This window comes from Cynocephalus volans, chromosome 6 (genome assembly GCF_027409185.1).
Source record: "Cynocephalus volans isolate mCynVol1 chromosome 6, mCynVol1.pri, whole genome shotgun sequence".
Taxonomy (NCBI): Eukaryota; Metazoa; Chordata; class Mammalia; order Dermoptera; family Cynocephalidae; genus Cynocephalus; species Cynocephalus volans.
The window spans coordinates 34294275-34319654 of NC_084465.1; the positions used below are offsets into that span (position 1 = coordinate 34294275).

General features: G+C 35.8%; 1 protein-coding gene across 2 annotated transcripts in view; it reads left to right on the forward strand.

Annotated features, from left to right (window-relative positions):
* The first annotated feature begins 466 nt into the window (after window positions 1–466).
* The window catches only part of FAM3C (FAM3 metabolism regulating signaling molecule C), a 44778-nt gene continuing 19864 nt past the window's right edge, over window positions 467–25380 (forward strand). The window contains exons 1-5 of one of the 2 annotated variants that reach the window (XM_063099273.1): window positions 467–687; window positions 12615–12669; window positions 16623–16727; window positions 24005–24034; window positions 24756–24879. In XM_063099273.1, coding sequence (XP_062955343.1) covers window positions 12657–12669; window positions 16623–16727; window positions 24005–24034; window positions 24756–24879 — 272 coding nt within the window. In that variant the 5' untranslated portion in view covers window positions 467–687; window positions 12615–12656. The remainder of the gene's footprint in view (window positions 688–12614; window positions 12670–16622; window positions 16728–24004; window positions 24035–24755; window positions 24880–25380) is intronic. The other variant, XM_063099272.1, reaches the window with a different exon arrangement.

The following is a 25380-nucleotide window of genomic DNA, read 5'->3' on the forward strand; positions in this document are numbered from 1 at the left end:
AAACTACAAACACTACTTTTCACCTTGGGTCGTGCATTTAACGTTAACAGAGTTCTAATACCCGGATAGGTAGCATTTTCGTGATTGGTTACCTAGCTTTCCCGAAGTCAAAAGGCGATTACCTAAGGTCCTGGGCTGACATGATCATGTCATGTAATCTAGCTGGTGGATCTCTAGGTGGGCTGGTTATTTAAACATTTTTGCCTTTAAGGTTGGGATGGGGGTGGGGTGGGGTGAGGGGCGTGACACATCCTCCTCCCCGCCCCCGGGCGTGGGCTTTAGCATCTGACCGCCACCGTTGCAGGTCCCACGTGGCAAGTTGAGATTGTGCAGCGCGGGGCGGGAGCGGCGGGCGGGACCGCAGACCCCTCCCTCTGCTCTCCGGCCCTTCCCTCCGGCCGGCCCGGGCGCCCGCTCGGTCCTCCACCGCCAGGGGGCGGGAGCGGCTTCCCGGCGGCGGGGGCCCATTGGTCGCGGCGGGGAAGCGTGGGAGGAGGCCGAGGAGCCTGCTGGCTTTCTCCCGGCCACTCGCGGGGTTGAGGGGCAGCCGGAGGAGCCCGGGAGGAAGCGGAGCCGCGAGCTGGAGGCGGCGGCGGCGGCGGTTCCCGTCGGCCTCCGGCAGGACTGAGCGCCGAGAGGCCGGAAGGCGGGCGGGAGGCCGGTGAGACGGCCCGGCGGGCGGCCGAGGTTCGGGCAGGGATGGAGGGACGCTGGGGGAGCCGGACACCCGCCTTCCCCCTCGTTCTCCGCACACCCTTCCGCCGCTGGCCGGGGGCGGGCCCCACTGTCGCCCGCGTCGCCGTGGCGCGTCCCGGCGCGGACACCCCGTGGCCGGCGCCACGGCTCCGCGGAGGGCGGGGCGGCGCCTGCACCTGGCGCTGGGGCCAGGCCTGGGCTGGCACCTGGGGCGCGTCGTCCACGCCGTGGTGGCTGCTGCCTGCCACGATGGGCGGGGATGGAGTTGGGTGTTGCGTTTGAACTCCATGTACGGCCCTCACGACTGTTTCTAAAGTTCTAGTGGCTCCTCAACTGGAGCTACTTTTTATTTTTACAGCCCGTCCAGCCCATTGGTATGCGGTGTGGTTTCTTTTTCTTTGCCTATGTTCGCTACTGTCTTCACAGTTCTGTAGCACGTATGATGATTAGTGCCCCTAGATCTAAATAATATGAATAATGGATTGACGATGTGGGATTGAGCTTTCCAGTTACAGTTTTATTTGGTTGGTCTCATCGTCCTCTACCTTTTCTAAAAAATATGTGATTTCCTATAATACAGAACTGCAATCTAATTGATAGAACCTCTTCTTGGTTTCCTCTTATTTAGTCAAAATTAATATGGATACAGTCACACTAATAATAAATTGCTTGCTATGTTTTAGGCACTGTGCCAAGTGCTTTCATAGGCACGTTTATTTAATTCTCACAATAACACAGTGAATAGGTCCTTTTATCTATCTTTCCCAATTTTATAGATGAAAATATGAACTCCCAGAGAGGTTAATTAAGATTGATGCTGAAAACAAATCCCCATCCCCTTTGGACTTGTGACCATCTTGCAGGACTAGTGGCATATTGTCATGTTTTCCAAATTTTTGGAAACATTACTGTTACTCATACAGTGCCTGACCGAATACAAAGAGACCTCCATTTAACTTAATAACTTACTGAATGCCATTCAACAAAAAATTGGCAAAATTCAGCAAATCAACATTCGATTTTGGTCATGTCACTGACCTGTACCTGTTTCTAGAGGCTACCAATCTCTTGAATTCTTTGGCTGTTTACTAATTAAGTCACTTTTTTTTCCAATTTTATACAGGTGTTAAAAGGTTTTGTGGATTCTTGTAATGTTTTTCTCAGCTCATTAAAGACTCTCATTTCTTGATAGGAAGAGTTTGAACCAGTGAAAAATGTTCAATCCAGTGATTCTCTACCTGGGGACCTCTTTGAATCACTAGTGGGACTTTTAAAAAAGGACGCAGGCCAGGTTCCCCAAAATCCCCATTGTAGGGGTCTTCTGTTTCAAAAGGGAGTCAAAATAAGACTGAACACCATTGGGTTAAAGTGACTTTCAAAATAAACTCTATGGGTGTTTTATTACAATTACAAAGTTTTAATATGGATTGCTACCTTAAGCATTGCTAGCTAATCTTATAGAATTTATGAAGATATATTTAAAAAGCGAGTATTTTTATTTTTATACCCATTTCTTAAAGCAGAAAGGTCCAAGACCCAAGAAGCAAAAAAATTTGGTCATAGGTCTCAACAAAAAATCCATCTAGCTTAGAGCTTATTAGAATAGCATAAATTTGTTTCAGATTTAGTCCAGAAGGGTTCCTGTCCTTGTAATCAGATAATCTGGATTTTAAGGAAGAGTCTGCATTTAGTTACTTCATGAATGGCATTGACTAAATTACTTACTATCACACGATGCTTTATTTTCTTAATCTGACTGGGGAGACTGAACAAGGTGATTTCCCAAGATCTTTAGGCTTCAAAGGTTTTGTGTTTGTTTATCTATCTATCTATCTATCTATTTATTTATTTATTTTAAACAGCCACTGAAATACAATCAGTTGACTTTCTTTCAGCTGAGGAAATTGTTTCAATACCTCTGAGTCTTCACAGTGTACCCTATTAATATTCTTTCATAGTCTTATTCATTGGCCTATTCCATTTGATTGAAGCTATTCTATTGGTTACATTTTCCTTATTTCTAATCTAATTTTTAATATGCTCGTCATGATTTTTCTAGCATCACTTTGGTGAGTTTTTCCCATTCCCATGAAATATAATTTATAAAACATAGCATTTGCCATTTTAAAGTGTACAGTTCAGTGGCATTTAGCACATTCACAGTGTGGTGCAACCATCACCTTTGTTTAGTTCTAAAACATTTTCATAACCCCAAAAGGAAACACCATATGCGTTAAGCAGTTACTTCCCATTCTCTCCTCCTCCCAGCCTTTGGCAACTGCTGATTTGCTTTCTGTCCATATAGAATTACCTATTCTTGATATTTCATAAAAATGAAGTTATAAACTAAGTTTTTTTTTTTTTCTGTCTGGCTTCTTTTACTTACCATGATGTTTTAGAGATTCATCTGTGTTGTAGCGTGTATCAGTACTTCATCACTTTTTATGGCTGAATAGTAGTCCATCATATATTCCATTGAGATATACCATTTCATATATATCATTCTATTGATACATGCCACATTTTGTTCATTCTTCCATTCCTTTATGGACCCTGGTGAGTTTTTGCGTGCTAGTGAAAAAGTTATATGAACATCTCTAGCAGTGAGTCAGTTCCTAAATTGATTTTCATCATAATCTCTATAAGGCTTGTTGAGGTAGTAACATTGTATCAGATGTGCTTCCCAAGTGATACTGTTCATCACCTGCAGTTAAGTGATCATTAAATGAGTTTTGAAGAGTGTGTTTTATATATGTTTTATGTGTTTTGTGGTTGACAAAGATAAATTTTCTAGTTGGTTCAGTTCATACATTTTCAGAAAATTTTACACTAGACACTTCCTACTGTCTGATTTTTGCAAATGACCTCTGTTAAATGAGGCCCAATAAAATTTTAGAGTTTATTTGAGCAAACAACTCTTTACGAGTTGGGCAGCTCCCAACCAGAAGTTGTCCAGAGCTGTACTGAGGAACACAAGAGGGAGCTTTTTATAGAATGGACACAGAAGTAAAGAAAAGAAAATGTCTAATTGGTCATAGTTATGTAGTTGCCTTATTTGGTCTATCCACTTGGAAATCCCTAGTTACTTAATTATAAGCTTTTTGGCTGTTTCTGATTGGTTCAGCTTAATTTCTTTTCTGGGTTTTTTTTTTTTTTTTTTTTTTTCTTAATATAGGCATTTATAAGAAATAGCTCCAGTTAAGCTTCACTTATATTTGCAAATCAAGCAATGTGGATGTCACTTTCTTATAAGGCTACCTGGTTTTCTCTGCTCAGGGATTCCTCAGGCCTGGTCTCCACTTTACTTTAACACTGCTTACCTTGGATTCAGTGTTTGTGGCAGAAATGGTGTGCTAATATTGCTTTTCATCTAGGGCCCTTAGGCAGAGCTGGAACTACTCTCTTCCTGCATTTCTTCATGTTGAAGGTTTGACTGACAGAATTATGTCTACTCTGGTGCACTTAAATTCTACAGACTATTTAAAGACTAAAGTGTAAGTCTTTATGTAGTGGTTATGTAGGGAAATTCTTAAGAATAGGAACGTGTAACTTCTCATCTGGTATAATGTGAAATAGTTATGTGAGATAAAGGTAGCAGTTATACTGTATGTAAATTTGTGCCTTTCTCTAATCTTTCTTTCTTTCTTTTTTAGCAATTTATGAGCTGGACATTTTATTACCTTATTTATGTTTAACTTCTTGTAGTTAAAATGTAATTAGGTTTATTTTTGTTGTTCCCGATAATGTCTATTTCTTTCTTTCTGTCTGTCCATCCACCCACCATCTCTCTCTCCTTGGATGGTATACTGTAGGATTAAGGTAATTTAGATTACAACTTTTTAAACAATTTTAGTACTCTGAAGCAGCAGACAAAACAATGTCATTTTGTAGGGCTCTGTCTTTTCTGTTTTTGTTACGTTTGTGCTCTAGGTTATAGAAATCTAATTACCACTTCATTTCTTCAACTGGATTATAACTTTTTAAGCAAATTTCTGCCTTGGTAGATGAGAAAAACTGTGAGAAAACATTTGGGTAATTTTAAATCTAGTACTCTGTTTTGGCCATTGCAAACAGGAACTTTCCTGTTCCTCACCACATTTTTTCCCCTCCATATTTCCTCCCTGCCTGCCTCTTTCTCTTCATCCCTACTGGAGACCTGGCCTAAGGCAGGCTGATTTCCATTCATTGTTCAGGAAAGAGTGAAAATTCTTGTTTTAGGAATTTTACATTTGGGTTTTTTTGGCCTAGATCTGCTTTACTTCCCCTCCCTGTGTGTTTGGATTGAAATGATACAGATCTGAAAATGAGTGAGACTCACCTGCAGAGCTTGTTAAACATGAAAGAGATTTTGATTCTCAAGATCTGGGTTTGGCTCAGGAATTTGTATTTTAAAAAGCACGTTAGCAATTCTGGTGACTGGGTAATGCCATAGTTATGGCTTCATAGAACTTGATATGATGTTTTATTGAATCTGTGATGCCATAGTTTGTAAGATATACCATTATTTTATACATTACTGAGAAACAAAAATGTGTTTGTAAACTTCATCCTGAGTTTAGCCGTGTTAAAATGAGGAAAGCAGAGTGTACCTTAAAATCAATATAATAAGATGTGAGATGCCTGAGGAACCAGAGACTCCTCTTATATGATCAAGGGTTATTTTGAGTCATAGGGGATATAAAATAAAGAATTGTAATGCAACATTTTTTCATATCTTTTAAGATATTTGTTAGTAAAAAAGAGCTTATACAAGGTATGCTTACTTGACATCTATTTGTAGTAAACATGATACTAATGACTGCTTTAAAGTGCAACTTAGGTGTATCTTAGGGTACAGTGCACTCAGTTTGGCCCCATATTATTTCCATGCTACTCATTTCCAGTCATTTATGCTTTGGTGGCTTAGTTCAGAAGTCTTATTTCTAGTCCTTGTACTTTAGTGATTTATGTTTTGTAGTTACAGTCCACTGAAATATTTGCTTAATGTCACAATGACATCAGGTGTGGCATAATTATTTGATTTCTATCTTATCACTCTTGTTCTGTTAGAGAGTGTGCATACCTCTCATTAAGGCCAGCTAGCTTATTAACCACATTCACATCAGCCACATACCATCTGTACCAAGTAGTTTTAGGATGTAGTGGTGATATTCAGGTTAAACACCAGATCTGTGACAGAGTAAATCTAACCTTGGGCTGCCAACCCAAAAAGAAATGCTGTGGTGGTAGATTGAGTACTGAGTGAGAGAGTATCTGCAAATTAGAACAGATCTTTCCCCAGTAGTGAAAATTCAGTGGAGAGCAACCCCATCTCCTGAGGCTCTTCCATCAGTGGTGTTATCTTGGAAAATGATACCTTTGTTAATAAAAAGTTCCTTAGAGCTATGTTAGATTTGGGGAGGAGGGAGCAGAGCACAGGTCTTTTTAGTTTTTAATCTTTAAAGTGTTTTTGGAAAGTATGGTTAAATGCTTGTGATCACCTGAAATATTTCAGAGTACTGATATCTCAAATTTCTGAAGAGGAAAGAATAACTCTGGGTCTCTTTAGCTAAATCACACTGATTCAAGTAGTTGTACTGTGAAATTCTTAACACTGAGATGAATCATGTTGAAGTACTCATGCTCTCAGAATGTGTGTATGCTTTCTCAGGCTTGGCTACTTCTCTCTCCACTAAGACTTTGGGGCAGAGTTGGTCTAGGTGGGGCACTTGCATGAGTTAGCTGGGCACCTTTGTTAACTAGTTGTTAACTGGAAGGACAAGTGGGTATTATAGTTATATTTTGTCAATTTTCATTCTTAGAAGGATGGCATTTTGTTTAAGCTGCTGTAGATCAGACAGAAGTTTTCCAAAGTGATACTTCTCCCTTAACTTTTAGGAGATTTCAAGGCACAGCAGTTTATGGTCAATTGTGCAGGAAACCTAAATCTGCCCAGCATAATCCCAGTTTGCTTCATGTCTAACATTGATTAAAATTGTAGGCAGAAGTTAAAAACACTTTGTGGTTCATTTTTTGCTTTCCCATAGCATATTTTTAATTCTGTTTCTGTTTCTAATCCACATTTATATATTAGTCCTCTTTTAAGTGTAATTTCAATTTGGTGCTACTTAAGAAAAGCCATATGACATTGACTCAGGTAGCTATTAAAAATCCAGGCATAGATCATCCATATCACTTTCTTTCCAAGGTTTTCAACAGAACATTAAAAATTTATTCTAAAAGACTTACTTATTGGTTCTATTGACCCATTTTAAAAGTTTTTGGTCTGTTTTGGTCAGTCTCATCTTTTTGGGGGCCACTTTGCAGGAGTGGATACATTTATATCATTTTTTTCAGTGATGTTTTGAAAAATTAGTTATTATTAGCCTTTTGGAATTTATATGGGACACCTCTCCACCCCAAAGAATTTTTTTTGGCTTTTGTTCCTTTTTTCCTCCTAGTCAAAATGTAAGTTTGGTCCTTTAAAAACCTGGGGTATTTTTCTAGTTGTTAGGTAATCATTTTAAAATTTTTACTGTAAACAATATTAGGTCATACCACATTTTAAAAAGCCACATAACTGGATCACTGGGGTGAGGGAGGGAGGTTAAAATGATAGATTCATTTAAAAGGATGCATCTTCTTGGATTCAGTATCAGTGTCCTACTAGTATTGAATACTTTTTAAGTTAGTAATTGGATTTTTCTTTCAAGCACTGAGTACATCAAATTCTATTAAATTCATATTTATAACACTATGATAGTGGCTCAGATATCATACCGAGTTTTTACATGTTAATATTCTTTCAAATGAATGGAATCTGCTCACCCCTCTCCATTTTGTTATTTCAAAAATTTATTTAGCATGGCAAAGATGTGGGTATAGTGGCATTTTGGTGAGACAGGGTACTTGATAATTTGTATCTACTCTAGTAATAATTTGTAATAAGGAACAAGTTATTTAAAAAAACTTTTAAAACTTAAATGTTTGAAATTTTAAAAATTGATCAAACATCAAGTGCACAGTTACCCCAATCTTTTTAAGCCCATCACAAAAATAATTGCACATAAACACCTACGTAAAGAAACAGTGGTATCAAGTTTTTTCCCACCAATACAGTTTTGTAGTTAATGAAATGGAATATAGTAAGATTAATTTTTATCTGTTTCTTTGTATCTCCTGGGATTTGTTTGGAAACATAACAGAGTCTAGATTTATTCCTGTCTTTGCTATAAATGGGCAGCTTTATTTATAGGAAGGGAAGAATTTTTTTCTTCCTTCTGAAGAGGATTCATTCTGTTGTTTCTCATGGAGTATATGCTTCTTTCCATGGAGAGCAGTTGATCGTGAAAATGTATGATGAACATGTATAGAGTGCAGAATTTAGGATTGTTTGATCTGTCCTACTTCTGTAGTAGTACTTCTAAGAGGACCAATAGAAGCCATGGGGGAATTGTATATCCTGCAAATAATACAGCAAAAAAATGTTGGACTATTACAGCATAGTCAGGAAAGTTTTTTATTTCTCCATTTTAAAACTTTTTATATTATTAGTTTTTGTTTCTCTCTCTCAGGGGTTGGGAAATTATGACCCGTTAGCTTATATAGCCCACAGCCAAGATTCGTTTTCACATTTTTAAGTGAGTTGAACAAAAATCAAAAGAATAATTGTGACACATGAAAATTTTATAAAACCGAATTTGTGCTCATAAAACCTTTATTAGAGCACAGCTATACCCATTTGTTTACATACTGTCTATGGTTGCTTTCTAGCTATAACTGCACAGTGGAGTAGTTGCAGAAAAGACTGTCATCTGTGAAGCCTAAAAATATTTACCATCTGACCATATTGCAGAAAAAATACAGGAAAAGTTTGCTAACACTTGTTCTATTTTTATTCACATTAATGCAGTTATTTATTGCAAATAGTTTTTTCTTTAATTATACTTTTTTATTAATGTAACATCAGAGTAACACCCTAGTTATTCTTGTAGTTGTAGCATTCTTTTGATTTCAGTATTATCTAATTTTTCCTCTTTTGCTTTAATTTTAATTTTTTACATTCTGATCTTGAGGGGGTCTTTATTAGTCTGGCTTCTCTAGAGAAACAGACAATGGAAGATATTTATATATAGTTATATGTATTATATAATATATATTGTGTGTGTGTGTGTGTGTGTGTGTAATTTATTATAAGGAATTGGCCCACTCGGTTATGGAGGCTAAGTCCAAGATCTGCATTTGGCAAGTTTAAATGTTAAATGTTTAAATTATAAAGTGTTCAAAAAAGTCCAGTATGCCACCCAGGAGAGCCGATGGTATAGTTCCAGTGTGTCTGAAGGCATTAATTCTAATTCTGCCTTACTCACCCTTTCTTGTTCTATTCAGGTCTCCAATAGATTGGATGATACCCACCAAATTGGGGAGGGCAGACTGCTTTACTCAAATGTTTATCTCATCCAGAAACACCCTATGGACATCCTGTGGCCCAGTCAAGTTGACACATAAAAGTAACTATTGCAGGACCTAAATGTACATCTATCTGTTTGCACTTTGACATTTTTTCTTAGTCCTCTTGAAAAGCCCCAGTTTCCATGAACATTAGAATCATCTGAACTCACCCAGTTGGTTCAGTTAAAAATGGTCATTTGGCCAGCACTGAATTAAAGTTGGATTAAACCGAGTGATAGTTTTTCTGTATTTGTGGAATATAACTTGCAGTATTTTCTTCTAGTTTAATTAATTGATTGTTGTTTGTTAATATTAAATATATCTATTTGTATGCTTCTTTTTCTTGTATCATTTCAGGGGTTCTAACACATTTTGACCAACTATCAAATCTCTGCAGTGGCTAGTTTGCTGCAGAGATTAGCAATTCCCAGAGCAATGTGCAGAAGCCAAATTGATTGACGTGGTGGCATTTGGTCAACAAGCCTCTTATCTTAAGAGTATGTCAGGAACAGCTGGGGTGAAAAAAAGTGGATTTGTTTGTAGTGTGAGCTTCTTACTTACCTTTCATACGACCTGAAACAAATCTCCTTGACCTCATCTGTAATGACATTCTAATATCCTCTGCAACTAGAGGACTGGTGGGAAGATTATATAAAACAAGAATGTGTTTGAATTGCTCTGCTAGACATATGCATTATTACCTAGTGTATGTTAGCTGGCAAGATACCCACCTCCTAGTAAGCAGTGGTTTTCATGGCTTATTTTGTTGATATATAGTATCATTCTTGTAATTCAACCGAATTAAGTCCACTTCTCAAGGAAAGAGTGGAAATATCACTTGACCTGTGTTTTTGTCTCTGTTGTTTCTGAAGGTAATTGATTCTAGGTCATTGTCTTCTTATTCACATGGTAGACTGACTTCTACTTGAGTAACAAAACTGAGCTGAATTAGACTGAAGTAGATAGTTGTGCTAAAGGAAATATTTAAATTATAAAACATTCCAAAATCTGATATGTCAGTCTGAGCTCCCAGGTTAGGCTCTTCTTCAGTCTCCATCACACACTTAGTGTTTATCCAGTTTGGTGTTTCATTGCCCAGAGGCACCAGATAATTATGCACCTTACATATTAGCAACCTGAATTGGTTCAGTCATTTATGTATTTATCTAAGACATTGAAGTTTGTTGTTTTGGCCTGTATTATGCTTTTTGGAACAAATGTATTTCATAAATGTACTGTCTGAATGTTTTGGTTTTTTAATCTGTCCTAAAACTATCCTCCTACCAGTAATATTCTGGTTTTGGAAAATGACTCTAATTTCTGTATTTCTACCTTTTAATGAATATATAAGAAAAATTATAAACCTTTTTACCTGCTGTTTTTAGATTAAAATGTTCCAAATTTCTAGAAAAGACCTTTTTGTCCCTTTATTAGTATGTTCATTTTCTCTGGGCCTGTTCTAACACCATGTGATTGTTGGTGGTTCAGCCTGAGGTTTCCATTCAGTTTTTGCTTTCTTCCCCCCCACCCCAGTGTTATTATATGTAAAGATTGTGTTTGTCTTTAGACGGCCTCCTAAGAAGACAAGTCAGGAATGATTTGGAATTAGCAGATCATAAACAGATGTCTCTTGATTTTCTCTCAAATATATTCAATAGTTCCTTCTTTGTACTCATTTACACTTTTGCAAGATGTGTTATGGCCAAGATTTAATTTTATGAGATTTTAATTTAGAGATATTACTAAATGTTAATTATCTGAGAAATTTTAATGGAGAACAATTTTATTCAGTTAGACAATTGTAGTTGCTTATATTCTGGTCTTAGTAGTGATGAGTTTAGAAACAGGCCTGTGGGGAGGTACAAACAGGTGGGCAGGTGTATGAGGCAGAGATGTAATTATACAGGTGTGGCCTCAGCAGGTGATAGAATAGCACGTGTCTGGTGCCCAAGTGCATATCACACTTTCAAAGACATTTTCCTAGGCCACACTGAGATAAGACTGAAGTTATTTTGAACATTAGCTGGGAGGAAAGGCATGTGTGTGTTGTGAAAGCAGAGCTGAATTTTGCTGGAAGCCAAAACAGGATTTATAACCAGTTGGGATTTTCATTTGAAAAGCTGAGAATTTTTTTCTGCTTGTTTGTGATGGTTTGTGGATACTTCAGTGTCTCTTGTTTCCTTTTAGTATTTTCCTAGCCTGTGGCTATGTAGTTAGTTTAAACAGATATATAACATTGACTTTTCCTGTTATATGGAAGGTGTTCAGATAACTAACAAAGGAAAAGAAATCAATAAGGCACAACTCAGTTTAAGTTATGTGTTGATATTTTCTTCAGGGTAGACTGTGAAGAAGAACGGGAAATAGTCTAAGGGCATTGGACCTGTGGGTACTGCTCCACTCCCCCCACCTCCCCAGCCCCTCTGCTTATTCCAGTGGATAAGAAAACTGGATGTCTCACTTCTTTACTGTGTCCGTCAGGTGTATGCCTTTATTTTTATTTGAAGCATTCTATGAATTCTAGACCAGACATCGTCATTGAAACATAAGTATCAAAATAGAATCTAAACTAGAAAAATATGTATTTCTGATTAATGTAATTCGCTAATCAAAATTTTCTTTTGAATTTTGTTCCTTTACAATAGATTGAGTTGACTGTGGAAGCTATCGAGCAAAGCTTGGGTGTAGCTTTCCTGTGAAATGCATTTATTTTTCATGTTTTTAAAAATTTCCCTTGAGTTATTTCTTAGAAGGAAACACATACACATACAGATTTTCCCAGCATCTGTTTCTTGTTGATATTAAAATAATATCAAAGAACAGTTTCTTTATTTGATGTATAACATTGCTCTGTCAATAATGATAACTGCTAGAATATTTAAAATTGCAGTTCTATTCTTCTGAATTTACTATTTTACAAACTATAATTGACAAACATGCAGAGGAAGAAGACCCTGGCATAAAATAAGAAGGCTTTGCTATAAATGCTTATTGTAGTGACACCTGAATTATATCAAAAATGAAGCGACATCATGTTACTGGAATTAGCAAGCTGACCTGCATTCTAGCCCCGTTTCTACAAATAATTTGTTCCATGACTAGATAAACAGCTTAACCTCTTGGGACCTCATCTGCATACTGAAGGTTTGGAACAAATTATCAAAAGTTCCTTATAAGTGCATAATCACTGAGAATAATAAGGCATTATTTACTCTTCACCAGCTTGATGGCAGGTTTTTACTCTCATGTTCATTAGGTTGAGCTTAGAACACCGCAGCACAGACCTTCCTCTTGAGGTTTTATGGTCCAGTGGAAGGAGACAGGCCCAGTGATAAGAGTTTTTTCATTAAATGTCAATATTGGTAGAAAACCTAGAAATGTCATGACATTTATTTAATTATTTTAATATATACACTCCAAATCAAACTCAGTCTAAGGTGGAGTTTTCATTCTAGAACTAATGTTGTTTCCTTTTCTTTTGATTTTAGGAGCTCATTTAATGAAAAGTGCTATAGATTGAAGAACCAAACATGAGGGTAGCAGGTAAGATATTTCATTCAGTAGAAATAATTTGCTTTTGTGTAACCTGTTTAGTAATAACTAAAGGTGAGGGCAAATAATCTCTCTGTACTTAGTGCAAAGCTGAACTATAACAAACTAAATCATTATTTAGCCTTTTAATTTTTTAAGTAGTTGGCAAATCACAAATTGGACATTTAGTCAGTATTACATAAGTTTTTTGGGGACAAATGTTTTGTTGAAATTATTTATACTAAACATTTTAAGTTATGGTTTTAATGTTTATGTTCTTATGCCTAATAATATATATTAAAGTATCCATATAAAGAATGATTTTGAAAACTTAAGGGTGGCTGATGTTTGGTTTTGCTAACTTCTAGCTTATTGAGACAAATGAGTTGTAATGTTTGAAAGTTCAAATCTCTACTGTGTATGTACTTAAATTAAAACTAGTGTATGTGGAGTAAATATAATACATGTTTTGCTCAGTATTTGTTCAAGTTCAGTCTGTGTAAGCACCATATTGAGGAAATTGAAGAACACCACTGGATGTTCATAGTATTAAGGTAGTTATCTTTAAACATTATAAAAAGACAGATCCATACATAGCTGGGGGGTGGTGAGGTGATGACCTCTTCCTACCTGTACAGTGAAATGAGTATGTTTCCTCCTCCCTCCTCCACTCGAAGTTCTAGAGGAAATGCACACTTTACATAGAAATTTCTATTAAAGTGTGTGCCCAACATAGGAGATAACTTGTAATTTCTCAAAATCAAGATAATTAGCCTTTCTCTTAATTATTATCTTCTCACCAGCAAACCAGATATTTTCCTATGGAAGCATCTCTTAGAAATGCCTAAAGTCAAGGCACATAAATAAGTCTTTGTATTTTTGGTCATAATTATATACAATCAGATGCAGTTGATTAAACGTGATTATTAAACAAAGATAACTGAGGGCTGTCACAAATGCCTTTGCAGAAATTTGAAAAACTGGATCTCTTTGTTGTGTAATTACAAAGCATCTTTTTTTCAGTAGCTGTACAATTGTTGAAGAAAAATATTTCCAGAAACCAAGAGCTTGTTTGTGGTTTTAAAAAACATGTTGAAACACGTTGTGATGTTTTTTTTTTTTCCTTTATTGATCTTTGAGTACAGAAGGACTATTTATGATTACATGTCTCCAGATGATTTTAAAAGCACATTATTAAGCATGGTGATTTGAAATACAGCATTTTTTTTTCTCACATAAATCTAAATTCATTCTAGTTGAAATTAACTTTGTCATCTAGTCCATTTCTCTGATTCTGACAATGCCCAGGTTAATTGATAAGTAATTATTCATTGAGTGCTTATTTTATGTTTGGCACTATTCCTAATATAGGTCTTGAGGGAACTCCTTTAATGAATGAATAAGGAAGATTAGCTATTAGCTTATTGCTTTTAACTAATCTTTTCTAATTTTAAAAAATACCTGGTTTTGAAATATTCTTAACAGCCATTATTCTCACAGTGAGGCCTCAGCATCTGAAGTTTATGTTTTTGGTTTGTGAAAAATGTGTACATACTCAGATTGGTGCAGTTCATAGCTCAGAGGAAGAGGGAATCTTATGGAAAGTTAGGAATGGGATTTTTGGTGTGGTATGGTTAATTAGGCTCCTTCGTGTTCAGAATTGGATGCTTGTTCTGCACGCAGGCCAGCTCTGCAGGAGACCGTCTGTAATAGAAGTTCCAGAACTCTGCCATTATGTAGGCTCTGCTAGTTTCTTTACCTTTAACTTTTCTCTCTCTTAGAACTTCTGTTTCCTTCTAGTTCCTCTGATGGTCTGGTATAAGTGAGTAGGTCTTGGTTTAAGATTCGATGCTGCCACTGACTAGTTATGTGACCTTAGGCAAGTGATCTAAAATTTTAGCCTCGTTTTTCTTATTTGTAAAATGAAAATAATATCTTTAAAAGCTGTGCAAATAATATTATGCTTATAAAGAAAGCATTTAGATCTATAGTAGCACTCAGTAAATGGTATATGTGTATTATATATGTAAAATGTATATGTGTATGTATAGAGTTTTTTTTAGAATAGGCTCAGGTTTAGCTTGGTTTAGAATTTAGTCTAGAATGTTTATTTTGTAAATTTGATATTTTAATCATTTTAATATTTTAATTTAAACAATGAAGATTTCATCGTATCTCCTTTATGGGACAAGAAAAAAAGTTATTTACAGTTGCATGTGCCCACGATTGTTAGAAAATAAGATTGTAGACTTCCATGTGATATGTAACCTTCAGGTCCTTGGTCTTAGTCTTAAATGATCAAGAAGGAATATGCTACCTGTTCCCATTCGTCTATTTAGCAAACAGTCGGGAATATAACTGTACATGGGTACTCTGCTAGATTCTGGGGGAAGAGTTTAAGCCCTGATGAAATTTTGCTGTCTTATGCAATAAAAATGTAGGCAACCCATAGTTGCTCTTGAAAACAGGGAGCAGTTTTTGGAGGGAAGAGGGTGGGAAATAGAGGAGTTGAGTAGTTAGACAGCCTCATTGCCTATAGTAATAGAGTGTTTCTTTTTAAGACTTTATTTTTTCAGACCAGTTCTAGGTTTATGGCAAAATTGAGAGGGAAGGTGCAGGGATTTTCCATTACCTCCTCCCCGCCGCCTGCTCTGCATAGCCATGAATAGAGTGTTTCTAAGTAGAAGTAAGTAGGCTCTGAGAAGATGCTGCTTCTCAGCTTCCTTAGTTCATTCCCTTCACTCCCCTCTAAGGATGCAGTCTAATCACCTTAGGTTTATGAAATTAGCATGAATGTGTTTGCTTTTACTTTTCTTTACCCAGTAAGTTGAGCTTTAGAAGACTGTGGTGATTTGGTTTTAGAAAGCAGCACTGTACAAACCTCTAGGCTTTGTTAGGATTACTGGATTTTGGTCCTAGAGTTGCCACTGATTTATCTGTAATCTTGGGCAGTTACCTCAGCCCTGGGCCTTTTTTTCCCTAAGGATAATGAGATGACTGCTGATCCTGTCTACCTCTTTTATTTCACTACAAATTAAACCATTGGTAAAAGAGGGGAATGGAGATTGTACAGACAAATATTAATATTGTTCCCAAATAAGCTAATGAGATCTCTGAAATCCTAAGGTAAGAGAAAGATATTTTTTTTCCCATCATTTTCTATTTCCTTTCCTATCTTGCACTTTCCTTTTGCTTTCTTAGATTTGTTTAGCTGTGGAGACAAAGGACAAGAGGTGATGCACATTAAGCAGTAATGTCAGTGGTAACTATTTGTAAGGCATTCAGACATGTTTAAAGATATAAAGGTATAAAAGATGAAGAGTCTGCCCTCATGGAGCTTACCATATAACTGTGTTATGAAGCATCTGTGATAGATGCCAAATTATGTCCTCCAGGAGTGGAGAAGTCCTGTTGTACACTAGGTATTAAGTAGGAGGAGGAAGACTGACATATGTAGCTCCACAAGGTGTGTTGGTTGGTTGTAGGTCAGTAAACCTGTTACGTTTCATTTGAGAACTCCTTGCTTAGTGGACATCCTGGCCTTCGTCTCTCTAAAAGGACCACTGTTTTTTTAACATCTCTGTATAGTATTGTCCTTTATGTTTGAAAAAGATTAGGAATGCGTCATCCAACAATTTGGTGGTAGTGTTCCATTAACCATGACACTTTTGTGTAGTCTGCCAGCAGATGATGGCAGGGAATTTTTTTGCACGTAAAACTAGGAATATGGCTCAAGTAGTCCTGTGTCTAGATCGCTAGCCAATCTGAGAATTTTTTGATAAGAGAAATTCCTTATCTTAACGGATCATTGGTAAGTAGTTGTTGTAACTCAAGTAAAATTAAGGTTTAATAGATAAAAAGTAGAAATTTATTAGTCTTAATTTTTTTATAGACTTACATTCTTCATAGAAGTGTATAACACATTCTTATAAACTCATGCTGAATTATTTCTGCCTTTTGTCTAGGTGCTGCAAAGTTGGTGGTAGCTGTGGCAGTATTTTTACTGACATTTTATGTTATTTCTCAAGTATTTGAAATAAAAATGGATACAAGTTTAGGAAATCTATTTGGTAAGTTTTTTTTTTCCCCCATAAACTTTATTTTTGATGTGGTTGTCTAAATTTTTATCAGTTCTCAACATTGAGTCACTCTACTGTTTAGTCTATCCAGAAAATGATACATAGTTATATCAGTAATTGTGATTCATTAGAATATTCTAAAATATTAATTAATATTAATTATAATTAATAAAATTAAATTAAAATTAATTCAGTATAAAGCATGAATCCTGTATTCAACATTTTGAACATATTTAATGAGTCTATTTTATCCATACTTAGGGGCATTAATCACGGCATTTTAGTGCACATTCTAGAAGATATAAACCCCCTAACTTAAATTGTTTCTCTATTTGAGTTGGCTTCTGGAAAACTTGGAGCCAGATCTAGCCCTCAGTTACCAAGTGATTATGGAATGATGATAATGAATTTTAGACACCGGCTATACAAATGCGTCTTGCTCTCCTATCCTTATTTTCCGTCTGTGGCATTTTTTTTTAACATTGCTATATTGTAAATGTATTATTATAAGCTGCTTTAACTCAGTTTTTAACAAAATCTTTCAGTTAATAAAATAAGTTAACATTTGAAATGTTTTCATAGGAACCAATTATATATAATGCTATTTTAGATAATTATATATTAACATCTTATTGAATCCCAAATAATTAAGTGCCAAGTGTGCATTTCTCATATATATGTAATGTATCTCACTATAAGAGCAAAGAATAGAATTTAATGATTACCTATTAAAGTGGGAAAGAATTATTTGTATTTAACTAAGGCTCTTTATAAAATTCTGAATCTCTTCTGGAGACCATTTTATAGGTCTTAATTTTTTGAAGTTAGAGAAGCTATTGATGTTCTTCGTAGGTCCTTGTACTTAAATTGAGTAAGCTTTGGCTGAAGTGTTGTATAAAACATTAAAAAACTTAAGCATGAAAAGTGAGACTATGAAACATGGAAACAGTATTTTGTCCTAGTAGGCAGAAGTCAAATGAATGAATGAACTTTGAGACCTCTGGAATAGTGAGTTTTTCTTTCTATAAGTGTTTGGAGGGGATCTCCAAGACCTCATTTACTCCCTCTCACATCTAATAGCAAGACTCCTTTTTACCAATGCTTATCAAACTTTAATGTCAAAAAAATCTTTAGAGAATGTTGGTGAATGCAGATTCTGACTCATTGTGTGGGATGAGACCTGAGATTCTGCATTTCTAACAAGTTCCCAGGTGATGCTGAGATTCCTATCTGTGGACCACATACTGAGTATCAAAGCTTTAAACAATTCTGATGTGTAGTTCTCAATTTTTGTATAAACATTTTCAGGTGATTCTTCTTGCAGTGACTACTTAAAAGTACTTCATTATATTGTACTGAATTCTGCCTTTTGTACAGTCAGTACTTCTTATCTTCATGTTCTGCATCCACAGAAAATGTTTGGAAAAAATACAACAATAAAAATTACTACAACAATGAAAAATAGTACAATTAAAAAATTACAGTATAACAACCATTGACAGTATTTACAAGCATTAGGTATTATATGTAATTGAGAGATGATTTAAAGTATACGGGAGGATGTATGTAGATTATCTGCAAACACGAGGGGTCTTCAAGAAGTTCATGGAAGGATTTGTATTATCTTTTAATTCCATTTTTCCTCAAACTTTTTGAAGTACCCTCCTACTACACCATTTTATATAAAGGACTTGAGAATCTGCAGATTTTGGTATCCACAGGTGTCCTGGAGCCAATCCCTTGAGAGACTATACTTCCAAGTAATTTCAATCCATTGATCTTCCTGCCTGTTGGAGTTCTCTTCTGCATCAATGATCTCTCAGATGGTTAAACTGTAGTCCTAGTCCTTCATCCCTTCTTTTTATAAATGTTCATCTTTTCAGGTAATGAAAGCCTCCTTTTCAGACATTTCTCTTGACACGCAGGTTATTTCTCTCCTGAACTTGACTGTTTTCCAGCATCCATCTTAAAATGAAGTAGCCAGGATCCAGCATAAAGTGGTTATTGCAAATTGTAGTGAGACTTCACTTGTTCTGGTTTGTGTGCTTTGATCTACCTAATGGCCAGCCTCATGGCCTTTGAGAGCACAGATGGTTTCAATTGAATGATGGAGCAGAAACACATTAAAGACACTGAGGATTTGTTCAGTGTCGCTCTGGACTAATTCTTCTAAGAAAGGTTTGATAGAAAGGAAGCAGGTTATGGAATGGTAGCTCGATGCAGAAGTTAAGTTGCACTTTTTTTTTTTAAAGTAATGGAGAGACTTTCACTTGTCTGTAGGCCTTCGGTGAAAATTTGGTGAATGTCAAATCAATGAGAAGACATTGAACACACAAGAAAAGGAGGGTCCTTGAGAGATGGGAGGCAATGAGACCATTGGTACAAATAGAAGAGTTTCTCTGGGGAAAGGCCCACTGTTTTTAGAGGAGAGTGAAGAGGAGGCTGGATGTAGCCACACATGGCACAGTCATTACACACATGAGCTGATGATTCCCCCAGTGGCACTGCTTGTGTCTGTCCCCATCCTTTGTCCCTCATCTTTGCCCTAGTTTGGGTCTTCATCTGTAGTTTGGACTGTTTTCATAAATGCCTACATCTCTTTCCCTTCTTTGCTATCTGCCTTGTCTCACTACTGCCAGAGTGATTCTCTTAAAACTCATGAACCTTTAGCACTTCTTATTACTGGAGGGTAAAATCCAAACTCCCTACTTAGGATAGCACCAAAAGTCCCTAGACCACCTCTCAGATGACCTGCAGCCCTCCCCACCCTGCAGGTCAGACTGGCCGTGCTGTTCTGCACACAGTCTGCGGACACAAACCCTGTCATGTACTCCCTCGGCCTTTGCTCCTGCTGCTTCCTCACCTTGAATGTCTTTCTTATCTCCCAGTCACCTGCTAATCCTTATTTTTCAAAACTCTGCATAAATTCCCTTTTCTGGAGAAAGAGAAAGAACCTTTCTCTTTCCCTACTAGAATGTGTTGCTCCTTCTTCTGAACTGTTTGTTCTAATTGCATAGTACTTATATTTCATTTTGGCACTGATTTTATTCTGCCTTACATTATAGAATTCTTCTTTCTTTTTAATTTTTCGTGTGTCTGTGTCTCCCTCCCCCTTTCTGCACTCCCCAACAGAATTAATCTTGAGGGCAATAATATCTTGGTGCTTCATCCAGCATTTACTGTCTGTTGGGCCCTGCAGATGGTAAATGCTGACTGAATAAAAATAAATGTACGTAATTGAGGATTAGGATTTTTACATGGGAAGGAAGACTATTTCTAAAGTGGATTTACTTAAAGCCGTGTTAGTTGGAAAATCACTGGTAGTCAGCTATGAACAAATGCTGAGCTACTTGAACTAGGATCATTGTCTCCCTAATATTTTTATTTTGATTTTTCCTAATGTTAAGAACCTGCCAGATTTTATTGTGTGTATTTCAGCTGTTTGATTTAGGCGTTTGTAGGGTAGATGGTTTATTTTGATGTCATAACTGAAATAGTATATTGTATCTATAAAACCTTATTGAATTCCAATCTGTTGAATTGGTAAACATTTAATTTGTGGGGTTTTATTTTAATTCTCATTTCAGACTGTTTTAGCAAGTTGGATATATGGTTGTCTTTGCCATGTGCTTAGCGTCTAACTGAATGCACCAAAGAGTAGCAAGTTTAACTCAGCATTAGGATGTTTTCTATGTCAGTATTTTAGGCACCTGTAAGATTAACTGCAGTTCTTTTGGTGGTGAATATTCCATTTTTTTCAACTTGTTGGTATAATAATTTGATATTTTCTATAAATCAGGTTTATTATATAGTATTGTTTTAGAAAAATAAAACAAACGTTTCTTGAAAGGAAGAATGCAAATTTTGCCCACAATTGGCAGTTGAAATTGCCAAAGTTGATTATGATTTCTTAAAACAATTTTTAATAAAAGTTTTTATTTTGAGATGATTGTAGATTCGCATGCATTTGTAAGAAGTAATACAGAGAGATCCTGCATACTCTTTACTCAGTTTTTCCCACTGGTAACATCTTATGAAACTATAGTACAGTGTCACGACCAGGTTATCAACATGGGTGCAATCCACCAATTTTATTCATGATTCACAGATAATGATATTCAACTCTGTACAACCAACTATGTTACAATTAAAAAAGTAAAATAATTCTATTCATGATCGTCATTTAATTTAGTGTTAGTTTCCAGTGTGGATACCTAACTAGTAAACATTACTGAATACAGTTCAAATTATTTTTGCATATATTGCTACAGTAAGTACTTCATGTTCTATTGAGTTGATTTATTTTTACCCTTTCAGATTTAAACCATTGGCATATTGCATCTACATAAATTACTTGAGACATTATTAAAAACTAAAATACAAAACAGTTCTGATTCTTTAGCCTGACTTATTCAAAGACATTCATTGATTAATCCAAATCAGAAATGTTTATTATTATTCCTTGAAGTAAAACATATATGTTGAAAGAAATTAGGGATTAAAGCTAGCAGGGTAGTTTGAGGAATAAAAATTGCAGAAGAGGAGGGATTTTTGTTTTTGTGAGTTGTGCCTATACTCTGTACTTGGACAACACCCTATTTTATTTATGAAAATTAATTTACCTGGCCTGTAGGTGCTCACACTCTCAAAATTGCAGGCTTAGCAGAGGGCTTTTGGTTTTGATAATACTGGATAAAAATGAACTTTCATCTGGGAAGAAAATTCTTTCAGAAGAGTTTCTTTACCTTCAAGCATCTTTTCTCTTTACTCTTACTCAAATTAAATGGAGGTGATATTATTTACCCAAAAGCCTGATGATTAAGAAACTGGTTTTTCCAAAATTGTATCATAGTAAAAAAAAACCAATTTTTTAAAATTGAGTAGCAGTTACTTTTTTACATCTCTAATTTTACAGGCAAACTAATTTGACTGTTTTAGAGGCTTATTCCTGCTTTGCCTTCTATCTCCTTTTCCTCAGCCTTGTAGGGTTCCTCAGGTTCCTTTTACCCTGATCATTATTTGATTATTGATGTCTCTTAAGAGTCTCTCCTCAGGTCTCTTCTCTTTTGAGAACCTCTCCCTGGGATGGTCTCATCCATTTACTAATTTTCCAGTTTATATCTTAATCCCAGGTCCCATTTACAGCTGGCCTCTTTTCTGTTCCATTTGGAACTTGTCCAAGTATCTGAAAATTAACAGGTTCATGCATCACCAACTCCTCACTAGATTATAAACATCTTGAGTGCAGAGATGGTTCACAGGCTCATGTAAACGAATAATGAATGCTTCTAAAGCCAAATCCCTGAGAGGTATCCTTGATTCCTCCCATTCCATCACTCCTGCATCTGGTCCATTCCCAAGTCTTGTCAATGTGTTTTGCTTAGTTGCTCTGAATCTATATTTCTTTCAAACCCACAGTCACTACCTTTGTTTGGGCTACTACCCTTTTTTTTTTTACCTGGATTACTTCACTAGAGTCCTTGTCTATTCTTGTCTTGAACCCTCTGCAGTCAGAGGGATTGTTCTAAAGGCCCCTGGCTTCCTGCTCCTGGCAGGACTAGTAGTTTTTGTATATGTCATCAGAAGACCTCAGACACTTCCATTTTGGGGAAGTGGTATATTATGTGTTTGGATGCTAGAGTGAGATAATGACTTTGAAAACTAGCTCTGCCAGTTACTAATGACTTAGAACAAATCATATCAGTAAACCTCTCTATCTTCAGTTTCTTTATCTTTGGAATGATGACCAAATCAATAATACAAAAGTACTTGATAAAGTTCCTAGCATACATATGTGAATGAGCTATGTTATGTTAAAACTGTTCTGATCGCACTGTCTTCTGCATATCTCATTACTATAGGTCAGGTAGACCAGAATTACTGATTCTAAGAATGTTTCTCTGTGAGAATCTTTACACATGAGCCTGATGATACTTATTTGTTCAGGACAAAGTTGAGAATTTCTAGTTCTTGTGCTGCTGATCACTCTCTGGGTTTTAGTTTTCTCACTTACAAAAATGAGAGCGTTGGACCAGATCTCTGTAATTATTTTTTTTTCCTTTTATGATGTAATCAAGGAAAATGGACATCTTAAGGAAATTGAAAGAATGAGACCCAGTAATCTCAGTATGCAAATTTACCAACTTTTCTTTTTTGTTTTCTTCAAGTCTCTGTCCTTATCCATGAATATTTTTAGTATTTAAGGTTACGGTGTGGATAAAGTTTTTCTGTTTTATTCTATGCATTAAACTTTTCCTATGTTATTATATTACCTTTATGACATTAATGGTGCATAATATTCTACTGAGTGTTCTATTGAGTTAATAAGACTTCATTTACTTGGTTTTTTTCCTCTTTTTAAACGTTTAGATACTATCTTTCAGCTTTAACTTTCTGCTTTCCAGTTTCAGTATTGTACTTACAGGAAGTTAACAATTCTCTAAAATAGTACAGAACTAAAACCTAAGTGGCTATTTATAGTCAGGCAGCTGGCTAACATTTATCGCACTGCATATTTATTAGCCAAAGTAGGAAGTGTCTGTCCATGCTACTTCAATGATCTGAATTATAGTCTTCTAGGCTGAAATCAGATATTCGTGCTTTTAAAAAGCTCTAAGTGTAATTGTAATAGATGGCCAGGTTGAGAACTACTGCATTCAAGTTCAGATTCGACCCTCTGGTTTCCTTGAACTGAGAAATTATAAAACTGTTAGTAATGACCTTATTGTTATTATATTTTTACTTTATTTTTTTAATTTACCTAATACATTTCTATTTTGGAAAAATTAAACCTCCCCATCAGCCACCATCCTAACTACTAAACTAAGATAGGTTTGTATTCTGTGGGGCTTTATCTGCATACATACACAGAACCACATAGCAGCACCAACTTTTAAATGCCCTAATAGTCACCAAATATGTATTTATAGTCATTTAAAGGTAAGTTTGTAGAGTAACTTTCTGATTGAGATTCAAACTTATAGTAACTAAAAAACAAAATGTAATGGTAAATAAAACTAAAATGTTCTGTCAGAAATAAAATACTACCCTCCATGATAGCTCTGTGTAATTGCTTATGATGAATTATGTAAAGTTTCACTTTTTCTCTGAAATGATAATCATGTTTTATTTATTGTATACTGAGTAATCATTCAAACACTTTTATTTTTAAGATAAGTATTAGAAGCTCTGTATATGTTTAAAAAGTGTATTTTAACAGTTGCCAACAGGCTTATTCTTTCTAACAAAGGTAACTTTTATTTTTTTAGCAAGGTCAGCATTGGACACAGCTGCACGTTGTAAGTATTTGTCTCAGTATTTTACAAATGGCTTATTTTGTCTTATTTTAGGCATATGAAAGCTTATATTCAACGTTGGTGGTTCAGTGTGAGCAAAACCTTATTTAGAAATTGCTTTAAAGTTATATGTATGCTATTTGATTGGACAGCCCAATATTCTTGGTATGTATACATAATGGATATTTTGTTTCATTAGTGCTTTTTAGCTCCAGTATTCTAAGTACAGAAAATGATGGAGAAGTAAAAGGAGAATTCCTAGTTAGAACTAGCACATGGGCAAATAGTGGCTTTTTAATGATCCTGGAGGTCACCATTTTTTTTTTTTTACATATGGACTAGAAATGCAAAGTAACGATTCAAGACCTTTCACATCCTGAAATTTAAAAATAAACTCAAGAATAATTAGATAAAATATATATACCCCCATCAAGATCATATTACGTGATCCATTATGTCGATTATTAGATTGTTTCCTAGGAGATTCTGGTTGCTGTTGTGTTTTGCTGCTGTTTGATTGTTTTTGTTTGTTTTGAGGTTTTTTGTTTGTTTTGAGATTCTTTGAAACCCTCAGGAATAAAAATTCTAGCACATATCTTAAGATATGTGTATTTTGTTGATTTACATAATACCCTTTGTGATTCGAGATGTGAAACAAAGTGATTATAGAGTCTATTAACTTGTTTTCTAAAAGTAAAAAAAAATTGTATTTTCTCTCCCAAAGCTACAAAGCCTCCCAGATATAAATGTGGGATCTCAAAAGCTTGTCCTGAGAAGCATTTTGCTTTTAAAATGGCAAGTGGAGCAGCCAATGTGGTAGGACCCAAAATCTGCCTGGAAGATAATGTGTGAGTATTTATTGATTTGGAACTATAAGGTGTGCTATTAAATTTATAGTCAATTGAACCTGTGTTTAATGGATCTTTTGAAAATGTATTGAGTATGGTTTTTTTAAGGAAAGTGATTTCAATTTTCGTTGTACAGTTTTCCCCCATGCATTTAAGGAGTCTTAAAATTCTTAAATTTTGTATGAGAGTGACTAAGAACACAGCATTTATCCAGTTTCATGTAGAGACGAAGGATTTCCTCTGAGTGAATTCTCTAGATTTGTACGTCCCATTTAGTAGCCACTAGACACATGTGATTATTTAATTTTGTTTCTTAAATAATTGTGAGAAAGTTAATTCATTTAAATTAATTAAAATTAAAAGTTCAATTCCTCAGTCATAGTCGGCACAGTTCAGTTAAGTGCTCAGTGGCCACACATGGCTCAAAGTCACTGAGTTGAACAGCATAGATAGGAGGACATTTCCCTATGGCAAAAATCCTATTGACAGCCTTGCCCTGGA